At 37.5% G+C, this 17,522-nt stretch overlaps 2 protein-coding genes across 3 annotated transcripts; one reads left to right on the top strand and one right to left on the bottom strand.

The window, feature by feature from the left end:
* Positions 1-1,703: 1,703 nt before the first annotated feature.
* Positions 1,704-4,551, bottom strand: LOC125192710 (protein-tyrosine-phosphatase IBR5-like). The gene is made up of 5 exons (XM_048090337.1): positions 4,132-4,551; positions 3,139-3,238; positions 2,642-2,699; positions 2,390-2,496; positions 1,704-2,171 (listed from the first exon to the last, which is right to left on the bottom strand). The coding sequence occupies exons 1-5, from the start codon at positions 4,366-4,368 to the stop codon at positions 1,864-1,866; spliced, it is 810 nt and encodes a 269-aa protein (XP_047946294.1). The 5' UTR covers positions 4,369-4,551; the 3' UTR covers positions 1,704-1,863.
* A 2,441-nt stretch (positions 4,552-6,992) lies between these two features.
* Positions 6,993-16,495, top strand: LOC125193847 (histone acetyltransferase HAC1-like). 2 transcript variants are annotated; one of them, XM_048091768.1, is made up of 17 exons: positions 6,993-7,231; positions 8,061-8,401; positions 8,897-9,008; positions 9,224-9,536; positions 9,618-10,121; positions 10,272-12,067; positions 12,432-12,728; positions 12,812-13,090; positions 13,266-13,394; positions 13,676-13,876; positions 13,970-14,112; positions 14,212-14,524; positions 14,694-14,833; positions 14,972-15,050; positions 15,156-15,545; positions 15,708-15,925; positions 16,005-16,495. In XM_048091768.1, exons 2-17 carry the CDS (start codon positions 8,208-8,210, stop codon positions 16,114-16,116), a joined length of 5,220 nt encoding a protein of 1,739 aa, XP_047947725.1. In that variant the 5' UTR covers positions 6,993-7,231; positions 8,061-8,207; the 3' UTR covers positions 16,117-16,495. The 2 variants fall into 2 exon arrangements, with proteins under 2 accessions (XP_047947725.1, XP_047947726.1); XM_048091769.1 differs by lacking the exon at positions 16,005-16,495 and having other exon boundaries at positions 15,156-15,571; positions 15,708-15,798.
* Positions 16,496-17,522: the final 1,027 nt, after the last annotated feature.

Genomic DNA, 17,522 nt, shown 5'->3' on the forward strand with positions numbered 1-17,522 from the left:
ATCTTGGTGGCACTGCTTCTTATGTTAAAAGTGATTATTGCGTATTAATATGAACAGTTTTAAGTAGAATCAAAATATCGTTATTTGAATTCAAGATTTGTAACTACCCACCTTTTATATTTTGACAAAAAAACAATAGTTAGTGCCACTAAAACTACGTAGATAGTTTATTGCATTCCAAAATTATATGTGAAAATTGGTGATAATTTTTCAAAATCAATCAAAGTTCTAAAACGATCAAATAGCTAGCCATCTATTTTCATCAAGCCATTCATTCATTAATTTCTCATTTTCGATGTGAGGGAAACAAGGATGTCCATGAAATTCGTTTCCAATTGAACAACTAGCTAGCAATAATCCACACAAAAAAGAAACATCCAAATTTAGAAGCATATGCAGTATATAAACAGCAATTAACCCACAAAACAAATGGGCATGTCCAAATCAAATAAAGTTATTATTTTTACTATTTCCAAAAAAAAAAAAAAAAAGTAGTTAGTCATGGCAAAGATGATGGTGGTGAGCTTGGCATTTGCCCTTGTGGTGTGTGGCCTCTTGTGGTCGACGGCAGAGGCACAGGGTGAAACAATGGTGCAAGATACTTACAAGGAGAGGGCGTTGGACGAGAAACCGATCCCGGCTAACCCTTACATGAGGGGATGCAATGCCGACCACCAATGCCACGGTGGAAGCCGAAGGCTAAGTAACTTACAAATTTCTTCTCATGGGGTGCAACAACCCATTCGTGGAAATTAGTTAGCTAGCTACAATTTTCAACCACTATTAAAACTTTCATGTTCATACCATGCTAAAATATTTGTGTAGGTGCGGAAGGAAGGAGTTGTATTTGTAAGATATGATCGCTATTTATTTGTCTAGATATATATTCATCTTGATATTCAACTCATGTTCCTTTATTCTCTGTGTTGTTTTGCTTAGAGGAATAGGCTTGCTTTCTTAGCATTCATTTTCCTTTCGTGAAAATTATTGGTTAAGTTATTATACGTATAGTAATTCATTCTCATTCCTTATTAAATAGGAATGTAAAGATGATATCTATGTGTCAATCATCGAATTTTAATTTAAAAATATGTTCTTAAATTATATAATTTGGGCTTTTTAATTCTAAAATTTGGACTTTCTCCAATATGTTTCTTTTAAAAACTTATTGGGCCTTCCTTTTAAATTCGTATTCTTTGGGTTAAAATTCATCACATATTATTCATTGGGTTTGGGACCATGACTGAAAAAAATGAAAACTCTTCATATTTGGGCTTGTGGTAATTTTGTTTGATGAATACGATTGAATTTTATCTGAAAATACGGCCCTGTTTTGATATTATAAAGAAAAAGGAAGTATAAATTCATTGTTATAGTTGTAATAACATACCATTGTTATCGTCAAGTCATTTCTAAGAGTCATTTGGAGACGTTCACTTGCCATGGTTGTTTGTTAAAAAAAGTCATTACTAATCTTATCTCAGTTGCAATTTTTTTTCAAAACCTCAGATTCATGACAATATATCTCAAGATTAACCAATCTCACCCGTATAACTACTTTCTTCCTATACAAATTCTATCGTTGCGTATCCTATATTGTACATCTAACTATTATCTTGTCTCATGATTTTACTCTGATCAGCCGTAATGGTGACAAGGCCATTATATGAGTTTATACATTAAAAAAATAAAAACTAATCAAATTCAAAACAAAGAAATTCTCATCTTTATATATTTTCACAAGAGAGAAGTGTGGTAAGATTCATTCAATTCATCAAAGGCTGGAGATGCTGAACATCATCACTTTGCATCCCGGAAAACCCTACTTCTCACTAGCAGCATATATGATCGGAACCCCACCAATCAAGAACCATCCATGGAAAAGTCGTTGACAGCAGGGATATTGGTGCTGATGTTGAGACCGGAGTTATGAGGAGTCGGGCCAGCCCCGAAGGTGAATTCTTGAGGGGGCACGTCGAGTGAGGGACGGTTGAAGATAGAAGCACTGCTACTAGTGTTGGTGAAAACTGGTGCCGCTGCTAGAGCTAGCGGTGTGTCATTTGGCCTTGAGAAGCCAAAGCTTAGAAAAGACAGATTAGGCATGCCCACACCACTATTTTCTATCGAACCGAATATTATCTGCTCGAATTCCTGTAATTGTTGGTGGACCGCTGAAATTGATAGGAACAGGGATGTGTTAGATGATGAGATATCGTTGCATAAGCAAAGATCATATATATATTATAAATGTAAGATCCCGGATTTCTTGAAGAAATGTGACACTACTTATCCATTTCTTCTATGTTAATCTTTGACTTTGATAAACTTTTTGATATATTAGAGATGATTGAAGCTAATACAAGCTCATCAAGGCAGAGTGTAACCGTACCTGGATTTAGTTCAACTGAAGGCCGGTGTTCTTTCACCCATTGATAGCTCTGTGCGAGTTTCCAGCCCTTGCTTTTCATCAAGAAAGCCATTACTATGGCGGGAGACCTGTAGAATATATTACTATATGTCGCATTGATAGGAATCTAAACTATGATCTGGCACTCAGAATAGTATTCCCCGCAAAAGCAGTCGATATATGCAAGAGGACATTTAAGGTGAAATAACCTTGATACAGAAATAGTAAGTTCACCTGCTTTTACCAGACATGCAGTGCACGAGAACCCGGGCCCTCTGTTTTTCGCATTGCTCTGCATAAACATGTCGGAGTGATAGCTCAATCAAATTACAGTTTGTATGCAAATGCTACGAAGCATTGGCAGATATTTAAAGGTAGAAATGAATTTTGAAAAGTTTATAGTTCAGATCATATGGATCAAACAAGAAGTGAAGAACGAGGGCAATGCGAAGAACAAGAAACCGAAAGACATATTTTGCGTCAGGAACAAACGAGATTGTAGAACATGAAAACTCATAATAAGACTCAATATAATTTATGTCAGTGTAATCTGGGATCTCAACAAACTTCAGCTTATATTACAAACGATTCGAACTCCCCATATGCATTATCTACCTCTTGATTTAAGCCATAATTAGCATCCTAAGATTGATATAGTCCGACTTCTTATGTTCCCCTTTGAGAAGAACCATTACTTTCATCCATATAAGTAGTAAAGTCAGTAAACTTACCCAGAAACTGAATCGCATCATCGAATGGAAGTTTCTGATCATACTGTAGACGGTGATAAGTAAAAGAGTTCTTGTACAAATTCTGACAAGAAGGGACAGCCTGCACCACAGAAAATCAAATCTTCAAAAAGAATGAAAAGATCCTTTTCAGCGAAAGATTGAACATCACACAGAACATGTCCACCAAAAGTTGAGCATATTGAACCTACTAGTTCAATTGAAATTCTCGAATTCAAGCAACTAGAAAGAAAGAGACAGAGCTCCCTCCGATGGCTGTAAATGGAAAAGTAATGAAAAACTACATAATGGTTACCTGTTACAGTGTTACCATATTGGTAAAAAAAGAGCCCTCACTTTTATAGAAAAGAACAGGCATAATCATCATGCCATCTCCACTCCATTTGGTAATATAAACCAATCCAAAATACGAAGGGAAAGTAGTATAGAGTAATTACGCATCCTAGACTGTCCCAAAAAGATACATGCCACATTTCAAAATTCGAATTTAGAAGCTCATAGGCAGTTATATGCTTTGTCTAAACATATCTGACCATTTGGAGGTAGTATATTCCACTTGTCAATCAATATGACAATATCACAAGTATACAAGTTATGGATCACAATGTACAATAACCTCAGAGCCAAACTTCCACTCTACTCCAGAGAGTAAAACCCTCAATCCCAACTTCATTATAAGCATCACACATATATACCATTTGTACACAAGTAAACAACAACAACAAAAACACAAAAATTCGAAATCAAAAGCACATCACTGATTTTCGGCACACAGTCAACAAGATCAAAACAAAATCACTAAGTACAAAAATTCCTAATTCAACCAAAACAATTAGCTTTATACATACATACATCCAATTGAATTCAACTGAATTGGTGAACTACAAACAAGTAACAACAATAGGATCAAATCAAGTATGAATAAAGATGAATTTGAAAGAATGAAAATTGGTGATGGAGTAAAACTGATCTCACATTAAGAATACAGGAGATGCCCTGCGACTTGAGAAGCTCGCAGCGGGCAGCATTGTCGAAGCTGCCTAAATATAGGAAGTCCGGCAGGATCTGGGAGGCGAAGGCGCTGACGTGGACAACGGATTTCTCGACGGTGGCGGGGATGCGGTGGCCGCAGATGCCGCAGACCTCGCCCTCCTCGTACTTGTGGTAGTGCCCGCAAATCCCGCAGGGATTCTCTCTCTCTCTCTTCCTCATACTTGGTAGTCAACCAACTGCTCGATTGAATTCCTGATTGTGGGATTTGTTGAATCCTTGATTGTGGGATTTGTTTTTATTTTGAAAATTCAGGGTTTTGGGAAAGGGGAATTGAGCAAGCGCTGAATTTTCTATCGCCGGTGATCGTTTTCACATTTCATTCGCGCACGCCATTATATAGTAACGGACTTTGGATTTTTCTCAGGCTTTAATTGTACTTGTGAATTCATCGTCATCCAAAAATATTAACTTAATCATCAAACATTAATTATGTTTCACCCTTTTTTAGCAACAAATGTCGCACTTTAACAACTCTAACTCAATAACATCTAATATGCACTTGACCTATTAAGGAAACTTGGACATGTGGAACACGACACGAATACGTTAACGGCACAATGTAATATGGGTTGAGACGACACGCTAAAAACCCTAACCTGATTTACATGATTAAAATATACCAATAATTTTACAATAAAAACTTGATTCGCGTGATTAGAATTTGATATTACATGATAAAAATATGATTCACACTATTTAAACCTGATTTACACGAATCTATAAAATAAAAATAAAAAATATTTGTTTAACAGATCAACTCATGAACTAGTAAAGGTTGACCCAAGTGTTAATTTCACGTGTATTCATGTCAAATATTATTAGCCTGTCTATATATACTCTAATTAAGAAATATCATTAACAAATACAGGGTGGTGAATCGTGTAGGTTGGATCGTTATCGGGTCAACATAATAGAAACTCAATTCAGTAAGATCTAATTTGCCCTTGACCTATTAAGGAAACTCTCAACGATAACACGAACACGACCTACTAACTTCAAACATTCTGGACCCGTGGTACACGACACGAATCTGTTAACGGCACAATGTAATATGGGTTGAGACGACAGCTAAAACCTCAACCTGATTTACATGATTAAAATATACCAATAATTCACAATAAAAACTTGATTTACATTATTAGAATCTGATATTACATGATAAAAATATGATCCACTCTAGTTAAACTTGATTTACACGAACCTATAGAATAAAAATAAAAAATACAGTATTTATTTAACAGATTCCTAATAGAATACGAACTAGTAAAGGCTTGCCCAAGTCCATTAATTTCACGTGTATTCGTGTCGAAAATTGTTAGCCTATCTATGTATACTCTAATTATCTTAATCTCTCATCATTAATCCATTCAATTACATTTTATTTCTTTATTAAAATATACTCCAATGTCTCCTAAAATATCATATTATTCAACAAGTGTGACATTTTCATGGGTGCAAAGTGAGTAAATTGTTAAAGAGAGTATTAGTATGACATATACATATGGATTATTAGCGCATAATATCACGAACTCTTTCCGTCTCAAAAATAGAAATTTTTGAAACGTCTCGAATTTTAATACAAAATTGGTAGAAAGTAATATAGAGATAGAAAAAAGTGTGCTAATAGAAAAAGCGTCTCATCTCACTGGAAAAAAAAAAAAGAATTTTTCTTAGCTATAAACGAACCAATTCATTATTGTTCTCATAAACTCTAAAATTAACAATAACGAACTTAGATTGGGGTGCCAATTTCACAATCAAGGTTTATTTGGAATAGTTGCAATTACCACTTGTCACTACTCTAGACATTAAAAGCATGTTAACATGCAATTAATTCATTATGAATTGAAAATATACCCTAATAGGAGAACATGAATTCTATAAATTGAATTACATTTTGATTCTCTAAATAATCAACGTGATTATCGACTTCTCTTATTGTGAATCATCTGACATGTGCTCTAACTCTAAATATAAACTTATGTATGGACAGTATCTGATTACACCACTAGTGTTCTACTATTACTTCCCTACAATCTTTCATTTACTTCACACAATGACGAGAATTTCATTCATTTTTATAATGTAAGCCGATTTTAATAAGTGTTTCCTAGATCTAGAATGTTTTTTACACCGTTCACATATTTCACATAATGACGATATTTTCCCTCATTTTTACAATGTAAGCCTAATTAAACCAAATGTGTTTTCTACATCTAGAATGTTTTTTCATGCACAATATAAATTAGTTGAGTTCACCCATGCATACCAAGCTTGTGAAACTAGTGTCAGAGTTCAACTTTTTGTTTTGTTCATTAATTATTAATTCAACTATTTATATAACCTAGCTCAAATTAAACCTCTATAATTAATGCTAGTGGCGGATCCCCGACGACCCGCTATCATGGACCCGACGTAAATTTTCCATAGACGCCCCCTTCAATAGCTTCCACGTTGCCCCTCCCCTCTCCTTTAGCTTCCTATAAATTTTATTTTGCCCCTTCCATCTTATGATCCTGGATCCATCACTGAATTTTAACGCTCTTATAAAATTTCATGCAATGGAGAATTATTTAATTTGTTTAAATAGAAACCACAACATTCGAGCATACTAATAAAATAGAAAAAAAAATATTTTTGAAAGGTATACTTTGAGTCATAAAAAAGGAAACTATGTAGTTTGACTCTTTTGAAATAATAGACAAATTGAGTAAAAACTAAAAATTGACCCAATATACGTTCAATTCTGGGCATAACTGATTTTAAACTGATGTACATGTAACCAAAAAAAAAGGAAAAATTCACTAGACTCCAACAATGAACGAAAATACCCAAACGCCTAATTCAATTCTTTCCTTCCACGAATCATCGCTCTTCACCGCGTCAACAAACGACGTCGTTCGAGCATCGGCGCCGCCATTTTCGGCTGGCTTTTGAATTTCTTGTTTGCATAATTGATTGCTTGTTTCAGCCCCTTCTTATCGCGATTGCATTGTTGTTCGCCGTCATTGATTTGCACTGGGTGAGTTGATTTTTAGCACTTTGTTGAATTCATCTGTTGATTGCTATTGTTTTCGATCAAACTTAGTGCTCGAATTTGATTTCCCCCAAATTTGATCATAGCCTTGATGGATGCTGTGTATAGCTTAATCCGCTGTTTGCGATTGATTTGAGACTGTGAATTTGATTGGAATGCTCCAATTTAGTTTAATTATGATTAATGTTATGCATGTGATCAGGGTTCTGAACTAGTACTTAATATTCTCAGCAATTAATTTAGTTATTGCTTGATGATGGCCAAGCAATTGATAGTAATCCTGTTAAATCTTTTTGTTATGCTTAAAGACTGTTTCCAGCATGTATTTATCAGTGCAAGATTGAATTTTTATCGCATTGGGTTATCCGAGTTAGGGGCTCGTGCCACCACCTGGATGGATCACATTCCACTCAATGTCTCAAATGAATGATCTCTGAAACAAAAAAAAGGCTTCACCGCCAAAATATGCGGGAAAAGCCACTGCTCCTATGCGATGTTTATATAACTTCATGTAGTCTAATGCTTCTATCATAACTTTTATTTGAAGTAAAAATTTTCCTAATTGATGACTTGATGTTATAAAGATTAAATAGTGTGGCCCTTGAAGTTAGTTACGTGAATTGGAAGTTGCATAGCAACTTAAGGAGTTAAAGATTAAGTTTGTGATGTTGCTATGAACTCTAACGAAACCAGACATAGCTCTCTGGAAAAGATGGGATTGCAATTGCATCATGTGTGCATGCTAAACTTTGTGATACTTTCTTTAATTCTCGGTTGTTTTTCTAGTTTAATGCCCATTCTTTTCATTTTACAGGAACTCTGATCAGATTTGGACCATTTGGTTATGTTGTCCCTATTTGCATCGGTGGAAGTTTCACTTTATATAGCTGCAATTGTCCAACTAGTTTTTAGTTGTTTCTACATGGAACTCTGACTACATATTTGTTGAGCCAAATAAAGTATGAATTTGCAAACGCACCATTCTGGGCAGTTCGCGGGGCAGGTACCAAACCAAGCTGGTACCATGATGACTGGGATACCACAGCAAAATGGAAATCCTATGCCTAACCAGATGCAAAATCCAAGTATGAATAGGAGTATGCAGAATATGGGTCCTGAATATGTGAAAACACGCAGATATATGCAAGAAAAGATGTAAGAATTTTCATTACTTATATCCATCCATCAGTGGTATACTTCACTGTTATGACTGCTATAGTGAACTAGTTTATGCTTTTTCCAAGTCAGATGTTATGATTTTTGATTCGTTAGAAATTGAAATAATACAAAGCAACTTTCTTGGAAATGTGTTATTAAGAATGCTGTGTTTGATTCCAGTAGTATTTTTTACAGTGGTGGTTGCTCTTTTCAAATTTACTTGAATTTATGATTTCTTGTTGCAGTAGAACACCTTCTCTTGATAATTGACAATAAATGAGCAATCGGATACATGTCTGGCTTAGCCTTACTCAAAACAAGGCATTGTAGGAAAGATTAGCCTGATTAACTTGTGCACTGTGCTAACTTGTCATGGAAGACAAGCTTGTTGGAAAGCTTCGATTTTTATGAATTAAGCGCTAGATATCACTCCATATACATGCTGCTTTAAATTGACGGAGGTGCTAAAGTTGATGCTTTTATCTGTTGCAGATGGGGATTTCTTATGCAGCGACGTCAACAGTCTCATGAGGTGTCACAGAAGAAAATGATCGATTTAGTTAAACGTTTAGAAGAGGCTTTATTCAAGAGTGCCAAAACAACGGTGTGTTGCATGTTATTCTTCTCTAACGACATCTGCTTATACTGCATCATTTCTTCTGAGTTCTGACAATATATTTCTTCTTGTAATTTGAAAAAAAATGATTTTTTATGGATAACATTTTTTTCCTTTTGATAAAACATGTGTGAGAGTGTTTTCAGGTGTATCTAAGCCTTATTTACGAGAATTAAGATTCATTTTCCTGTGGGTTGTGACAGGAAGAGTACTTGAACCAAGCAACTTTGGAAAGCCGTCTCCATGTTCTGATTAAGCGACTGCCCATGAGTAATCACAACCAACAATTCTCTCATGCTAATTCGTCTCCTTCTATTGGTACAATGATTCCAACTCCAGGATTGCAACAAAGTGGAAGTTCTAACATAAATGAGACCCAATCTGTAGATAGCTCACTTATGGTTAACAACAGCTCCAATACAATTGGACCCAACAGTGCCAATTCTGGGAACTACTTGATGCATGGAAATGGGTCTTCCAGCCATGTCCATGGTGGTGCTTTTGGTTCATCTGATGGTACTTTTGTATTCTGATCCAAAGCATTAATTTTGACTTGCTCATGCACTCCCATCTTATCTCACACATTATTTGTTTTAGGAGCTCTATCTGGTGGATATCAACAGTCATCTTCTGCTTTCTCTGTCAATTCTGGGGGAAATAGCATGGTGACATCCATGGGTTCTCAGAGGATGGCCAGCCAAATGATGCCTACTCCTGGATTTAATAATTCCAACAGTAGTGAAGTGAATAACAATGCTAATAACCAGTCATTCATGAAAATGGAGCCATCCAATAACGTTGGTGCATTTCAAGCTGGTGAATCATCTATGCTATCGCAGCCTATGCAGCAAAAGCAGCGTGCTATTGGCCAAAACAGTCGTATCCTTCATAATATTGGAGGCCACATGGGTGGTGAAATCAGATCTACGCTACAGCAGAAGTCTTATGGATTATCAAATGGTCCTTTAAATGGGGGGCTGGGCATGATGGGTAACAATATGTCCACGATGAATGGTCCTGGAATATCAGGAACAATGTATGGAAACTCCAATAAGCCCATGCATCAAAATTTTGACCAACAGCAGCGACCAGTAATGCAGGGTATGGTGCTCTCTCTTCTAGATACGCTTTTCCTTTTGTATGCGCTTGTGATATGTTGTGAAAAACATAACAAAATAGTGTTTACGAAGAAACTTTATCGCGGTTGAGCTCTTAAGTTTTGTTCTCACTGCAAGGTATTCTGTGTGATAGGTGATGGATATGGAATTAGTGCTTCTGAGGCCTCAGGGTCGGGAAACTTTTATTCATCAGTTGGATCAATGATTAATAATCAGAGCCTGAATGCTGTATCCATGCAGTCGGTGCCAAAAACAAACTCTCCTATAATGGTTAATAGTCACTATCATGTACACTTGCAACAAGCGACTACAACAGTGAAATCTCAACCAATTGATCAATTGGAGAAATCGAATAATCAGCCACAGTATTCAGTTAGAGAAAATCTTGCACAACCTACTCAACAATTACAACAGCAGTCTCATCAATTTCAGCGCCATCAAGTTGTCCATAATCAGGTCCAACAAAGGCCAACTCAAAACCAGTTTGCCATAAAGAATGAACCTTTTAGTCAATCTCACCTGTCGATAAATATGGTTTCTGAGACAAATCCAGGGCATGGGTCGGAGAATCGTGGTGAAGGTATGCAATCACAAGGCTCTGACCCCTTTCATTTCTCTGATACACACAGTCAGTTCCAACATAACTCTATGGAAGACCGATCTAGAGGGCAGATGCTGTCCCATCATTCTGGCACACCGGATGTGACCTCATCACTCGGTCAATCTTCTGATCAGATGCAACAGTTTTTCCATCCACGACAATTTTCCAACTCAGAAAGTGATTTTGGTGGAATTCAACCAGATGCGTCCTTGCATGGTCAATGGCATTCCAATTCTCAAGATGTGTCTCATGTATCAGGAAGACTCTCACAGGATCAAAATGTGCAAGACGAATTCCAGCATAGATTAGTAGGCCAAGATGTAGCTCAATTAAATAATTTATCATCTGAAGAATCAATAATTGGTCAATCTGATGCTTCTAGATCAGCAGAACCTCCCAGCGAGAGCAATGGTGCGAGCCGATCTAATTACCTTAATCGCGAACGACAGTTCAAGAACCAACAGCGGTGGCTCTTGTTTATGCGACATGCTCGGCGATGTCCTGCTCCAGAAGGCAAATGCCAAGAGTCTAACTGCTTGACAGTTCAAAAGCTATTGAAACATATGGAACATTGCAATGTATTTCAGTGTCCGTATCCACGTTGTTGCGCTACCAGAGTTTTACTCAATCATCATAGACGCTGTCGTGATGCAAGCTGTCCTGTCTGTGTTCCTGTGAAGAGTTATGTGCAACAGGCGCAAATGAAGGCATTTGCTTGTGAGCCTGACTCTATCAATGGTTCCAGTAAATCATTTGATACTGCTGAAACTGCTGGAAGGTCAATGCCTAAGATAAGCCCTGTGATGCCTGAAACTCCCGATGATCTAAAACCTTCCATTAAACGCATGAAAACTGAACAAGTCCCACAGCCTGTAGTCCCTGAAACAGAAACTCCCGTTGCACCGCCTTTTGCTGTAAATGAATCTCCCATTCAGGATGCACAGCATCCTGAACAGTATGATGTATCTCATATTCCTATGAAGCATGAAAGTACTCAAGTGAAAGTGGAAATTCCTAGAAATCTTGGACAGTTGAATTCCAAGAACATCGAAATGAAAAAGGATAACTTGGATGATAAGCACACCCAAAAGCCCCCCAAACCTGAAGGAGATACTATTTCATCGAAAAATCCTGTTGGATATGGTACACACGAGGTTGTTAAGAATGAAAAGGAAATGGGACTAGCTAAGATGGAAAATCCACCATTACCTTCTGAGAGTACATCCAAGTCTGGGAAGCCAAAAATTAAAGGAGTATCGATGACAGAGTTGTTCACCCCTGAACAAGTCCGGCAGCATATTGCAGGTCTTAGACGTTGGGTTGGGCAGGTCAGTATAGTACTCTTCTGTCATGTCTACTTTACCAAACTTGTGATTGCATCTTTTCTGATCAATAAGATTTCCACAGACATGCTACATGGATGCACTCCTTTATAAATCCCTGAATATCATTTACATGTGAAAGTATCATTTTCGTTAATTTGTGTGGTTGTTCGACAACTGATTCTTCTTTTGTTTCTGTTTGTATTCAGCCTATTATTTTGAATTTCCAATATTTTGGCATTGAAAAATAGATTCTACAAAATATATGGGTGTCTTTTAGCTGAACTCAGTACCTTTTGCCATTAATTCTTATGACACTTGATGTATTTTCATCTCCATGTTGAACTACGATGCACCTTTTGTTACACAGAGCAAAGCAAAAGCAGAGAAGAACCAGGCAATGGAGCATTCAATGAGTGAAAACTCTTGCCAGTTGTGTGCAGTTGAGAAGCTTTCCTTTGAACCGCCCCCTATCTATTGTACACCCTGTGGTGCCCGCATTAAAAGGAATCATATGTATTATACCATTGGAGCTGGTGAAACTCGGCATTTCTTTTGCATCCCATGTTATAATGAGTCCCGTGGGGACACAATTGTGGTTGATGGAAGTACTATTCCGAAGGCAAAGATGGAGAAAAAGAAAAATGATGAGGAAACTGAAGAATGGGTATGTCATATCTGTCCAACCTCATGTTCTGTTTTGGCCATGAGAAATTTCTCCTTGTGTTACTAAAAATGTACTCTATGCAGTGGGTTCAATGTGACAAGTGCGAAGCTTGGCAGCATCAGATCTGTGCATTATTCAATGGTAGAAGAAATGATGGCGGACAAGCTGAATATACTTGTCCAAATTGTTATATGGAAGAAGTCGAAAGAGGAGAACGCATGCCATTACCACAGAGCGCTGTTTTAGGTGCAAAAGATTTGCCTAGAACAATTTTGAGTGACCACATGGAGCAGCGGTTATTTACAAAGCTGAAACAAGAAAGGCAGGAGAGAGCAAGGGCTCAAGGAAAAAGTTATGATGAGGTGACCCAAAACCTCTTTTTTCTCTTTTTAAAAACACTGCCAATCAGAAGATTTTAATAGTAGGCCTTACTGATTAACAATTTCCTACAGTGGAAAATAAACTATATGACAAATTGAATCTAAATATCATACTTATTCCAGATTTTTCGTGTGCTTGCTGTTATTACTGTGCCAGGTCCCAGGAGCAGAATCACTTGTTGTTAGAGTGGTGTCATCAGTGGACAAGAAGTTGGAAGTTAAACCAAGATTTCTTGAAATTTTCCAGGACGAGAATTATCCAACGGAGTTCCCATATAAGTCTAAGGTGTGATATATACACAAATGTATTAGGAAAAGACACACAAAACACTGTCATTTTTAATTGAGAGAAAAATAAATATACATAAACTAAGCAGGTTGGTAGTATCGCTTAATATATTTGTCTTGCAGTGGCATATGGTACACTAAGTAACTGGAGTATAATGGAATCCTTATATACTTACTTAGATTAGTTTAGTATCTTACATGTAGCAAAAAAAGCTGATCTATCTGGTATTAGATTCATGTGTCATTATAATTATTAACACTTTCATTTCTATGTACCAGGTTGTATTATTATTTCAAAAAATTGAAGGTGTTGAAGTATGCCTGTTTGGCATGTATGTTCAAGAATTTGGATCAGAGTGTCAACAACCCAATCACCGCCGGGTCTACCTTTCTTACTTGGACTCTGTTAAGTATTTCAGGCCAGATGTCAGGGCAGTGAGTGGAGAGGCTCTTCGGACATATGTGTACCATGAGATTCTGGCAAGTTTCTGGATATTGTCATTTTTCAACCAGAATTGGCTGCAAAATTGTGGTTTGCATTCAGTTAACAATAATATATTCTTCTTTGTTCAGATTGGATACTTGGATTATTGTAAGAAGCGTGGTTTCACTAGCTGCTATATTTGGGCTTGCCCTCCGTTAAAGGGAGAAGACTACATTTTGTATTGCCATCCAGAAATTCAGAAGACACCAAAATCCGATAAACTTCGGGAATGGTAAGCTCTATACTTTTTACGGTTACGGGGAGAAACCTGTAGTCTTGGGTTGTCTGCTGCTAATAGCCTAATACACACCCTTGAATCGTATTTTTGAAGGTATCTGGCAATGTTGCGGAAAGCTGCAAAGGAAAACATTGTGGTCGAACTTACTAATATGTACGATCATTTCTTTGTCACCACTGCTGAATGTAGAGCAAAGGTAACTGCAGCTAGGTTGCCATACTTCGATGGGGATTATTGGCCTGGTGCTGCAGAGGACATAATCTTCCAATTGCAACAAGATGAGGATGGGAGAAAACAGCATAAGAAGGGACCTTTAAAGAAAAGTATTACCAAAAGAGCTCTCAAAGCATCTGGCCAAACAGATCTATCTGGCAATGCATCGAAGGATCTGATGTTGATGCATAAAGTAAATTCCTCTGTTTCATAATTCTTGATCTGCATATGCTATTGCCAAATTTTAGTATCTATATATTTTATGGATAGTTATTTTTGTAGTGTATAACACCTATCGAAGTAAAAGTCTTCTTGCTCGCTGCTTCTAATTTTTCTTTAATAACTTTACATCGTTTCCATAGCTGGGCGAGTCAATACTTCCAATGAAGGAAGACTTTATCATGGTTCACTTGCAACATGCATGCTCACATTGCTGCATTCTGATGTTCTCGGGTAAAAGTTGGTCTTGCAGACAGTGCAAGAATTTTCAGCTTTGTGACAGGTGAGGGCTTTACACCTCCATCTCGCTTTTCCCAAGGAGAAATTAATGATTTCTTGCTGATAGTCTACATACATTATCCTGCTATGAGGGATACTAATCCTGCAGCTTAATTATCGAACATATCCTTTTTCACTTCAGGTGCTATGATGCTGAGAGAAAACGTGAAGACAGGGAGAGACATCCTATCAATCTGAAGGACAAGCATTCATTATATCCGGCAAGTTCATATCCTTAAACTCGAGGGTGTTTCCTCTTCTGCAGTTGCTCTATTTATTTTGCCTTAGTATATAGCGTTTTGAGTAAGCAATTCATGAATTGGCAGGTTGAGATCAATGGTGTGCCCGATGATACCAAAGACAAAGATGAGATTCTGGAGAGTGAATTTTTTGACACCAGACAGGCTTTCCTTAGCCTTTGTCAAGGAAACCATTATCAGTATGATACCCTTCGCCGAGCAAAGCATTCCTCAATGATGGTCCTCTATCACCTCCACAATCCTACTGCTCCAGCTTTCGTGACAACATGTAATGTATGTCACCTTGATATTGAAACCGGGCAAGGTTGGCGCTGCGAGACATGCCCCGACTATGATGTATGCAATGGGTGTTACTCGAAGGATGGAGGAATCGATCATCCTCACGTATTAACAAATCATCCATCTAATGACCGCGATGCACAGAACAAAGAGGCTCGGCAGTTGAGAGTGACACAGGTACGCGTGCTAACAATGACAACGGCGTAAGTGAGATACACTACTAGAATTCAAGAGTGCTTGAACAATCACAAAAATCCAAGTGAATATACATCTCTTTTACACAGTGGTTTATGCGTATCATGATTTACGAGAGGTAACTCTTAATGTTTATACTTGCAGTTGAGGAAAATGCTTGATCTCTTGGTGCATGCCTCTCAATGCCGATCGCCACACTGCCAATATCCAAACTGCCGCAAGGTGAAGGGACTTTTCCGACACGGTATGGTCTGCAAGGTACGCGCTTCAGGAGGCTGTGTTTTGTGCAAGAAAATGTGGTATCTCCTTCAGCTTCACGCTCGGGCATGTAAAGAATCTGAATGCAGTGTGCCACGATGCAAGTAAGCTCTCGCCCAAGCTAATCTCTCATTCTCATAATTATCATCAAAGCCACATTCTCACACTCACCTACTGATGCAGGGACTTGAAGGAGCATATGAGAAGGTTGCAACAGCAGTCCGATTCTCGACGAAGGGCTGCTGTGATGGAAATGATGAGGCAACGGGCCGCAGAGGTGGCCGGCAGTTCTTGATGTCCAACAATGTACATAGAGTAGCGACAGCATTCAAGAGAAAAAAAAGCTCTTTCACATAGGTAATTTAATGTGGATATAACTGTTTTGTTCATGGAAGAAGAAGGAATCTGTGTTTCTGACGGTACGACCAGCCTCCGTTCCCTGATGATGACGAAGCTTATTTTTGTTCCATAACTTGTCCTGGTGAAGGATGGTTGCTAGGGAAGTTTATAAGTTAGGAGTGTAGATAAGTTATTCTTTGATTTTGCTGTATTTTCATCCCTTTTGATAGCAGAGTGTACTATAGCTGTTTTTTCTGTATAAGATTGAAAGAAACAAGAGAAATCCTCTCACTTTTTCTCCAATAGTTTATTATATATGTGACTTTCCACGCTAATTTTGGCAATTACTTCTGTCTAATGACCTACAACTTATTGACGAAGGATAAGATTTGTTTTGTATTATTGTGAAACAATGACACCAACATATTGGTTAATAATTATTTCCCCCATCAAGTAAAGTGGAGTCCGTTTTGTAATGTTGCAAGCTCACATGCATCAGCAATACTTTTGGAGGTTGAGATAATTTTATTGGGCCATAAATAGATAAACTTATGCATACATTTGAATTTGAGCAATCACGGGGTACACAAAATGTTAAGAAGTTGGAGGTGCAAAGCTTGAAATTTGGGGCCACTTGTGCTTATTATTGTCTAGTTGTGACTATTCAATCATGTCCAATATAGAGTTCCGTTAACGTAGTATTCTCTAGACCCTTTCTACAATTTTGATCAAGAGGTACTACCTACGTTCCATCCTTTAAAAAAATACTAGCATTAACTTTTGAAACGACACAAGTTTTTTGCTTCCCCTCTAGATAGACCTCACAAACTGTCGTTATACTACTCATGTAGCGTCTAGGCTTTGATAAACCAAAACAGTCTACTAGCAAGAGGGGAGGGGGGAGAGAAACTACACAAATTCAATAGCAACGGTCCATGATGAGACTGATAACAGAGCAAAAATGTGACATATATGCCTCAAGGAAGACCAACTCCCTAAATGTGTAGTCTTATGCGGCTTCGGATTGCGTAAGATCACATTCCGCATCATTAACCACACGCTTCATTTCATATTCCCTATTGTAGTATTCTTTGAAATCATGTGCTCCTCTCCAACACCTCTTCACTTGAGTCTTGAGTAGTGCAAACTTGGATTCAAAAATACCTTTTGGCTTCTCAAGATCCTTTCCTCCATTCTCTCGTCACTTCGATGTAATTGTCATCGCTTGATAAATGATTAATCGAAATATCTATTCAATTCCATTTAGGTTAATCGACCAAACAACACATAAATGCGAAGCTCATTAATGATTTTAATTTACGCGACGACTGCCAAAAAATGGAATTGGGCTTAGGCAGAATG

This window comes from Salvia hispanica, chromosome 6 (genome assembly GCF_023119035.1).
Source record: "Salvia hispanica cultivar TCC Black 2014 chromosome 6, UniMelb_Shisp_WGS_1.0, whole genome shotgun sequence".
In the NCBI taxonomy this organism is placed as follows: Eukaryota; Viridiplantae; Streptophyta; class Magnoliopsida; order Lamiales; family Lamiaceae; genus Salvia; species Salvia hispanica.

Coding starts and splice junctions, on each gene's coding strand:
- LOC125192710 (XM_048090337.1), bottom strand. CDS start 4,368: ATGAGGAAGAGAGAGAGAGAGAATCCCTGCGGGATTTGCGGGCACTAC. Junction 3,239..4,131: donor GCATCTCCTGTATTCTTAAT/GTGAGATCAGTT, acceptor TCTGTGGTGCAG/GCTGTCCCTTCTTGTCAGAA. Junction 2,172..2,389: donor TTCAGTTGAACTAAATCCAG/GTACGGTTACAC, acceptor TATCAATTTCAG/CGGTCCACCAACAATTACAG.
- LOC125193847 (XM_048091768.1), top strand. CDS start 8,208: ATGAATTTGCAAACGCACCATTCTGGGCAGTTCGCGGGGCAGGTACCA. Junction 9,009..9,223: donor TCAAGAGTGCCAAAACAACG/GTGTGTTGCATG, acceptor GGGTTGTGACAG/GAAGAGTACTTGAACCAAGC. Junction 14,834..14,971: donor AATTTTCAGCTTTGTGACAG/GTGAGGGCTTTA, acceptor TTTTCACTTCAG/GTGCTATGATGCTGAGAGAA.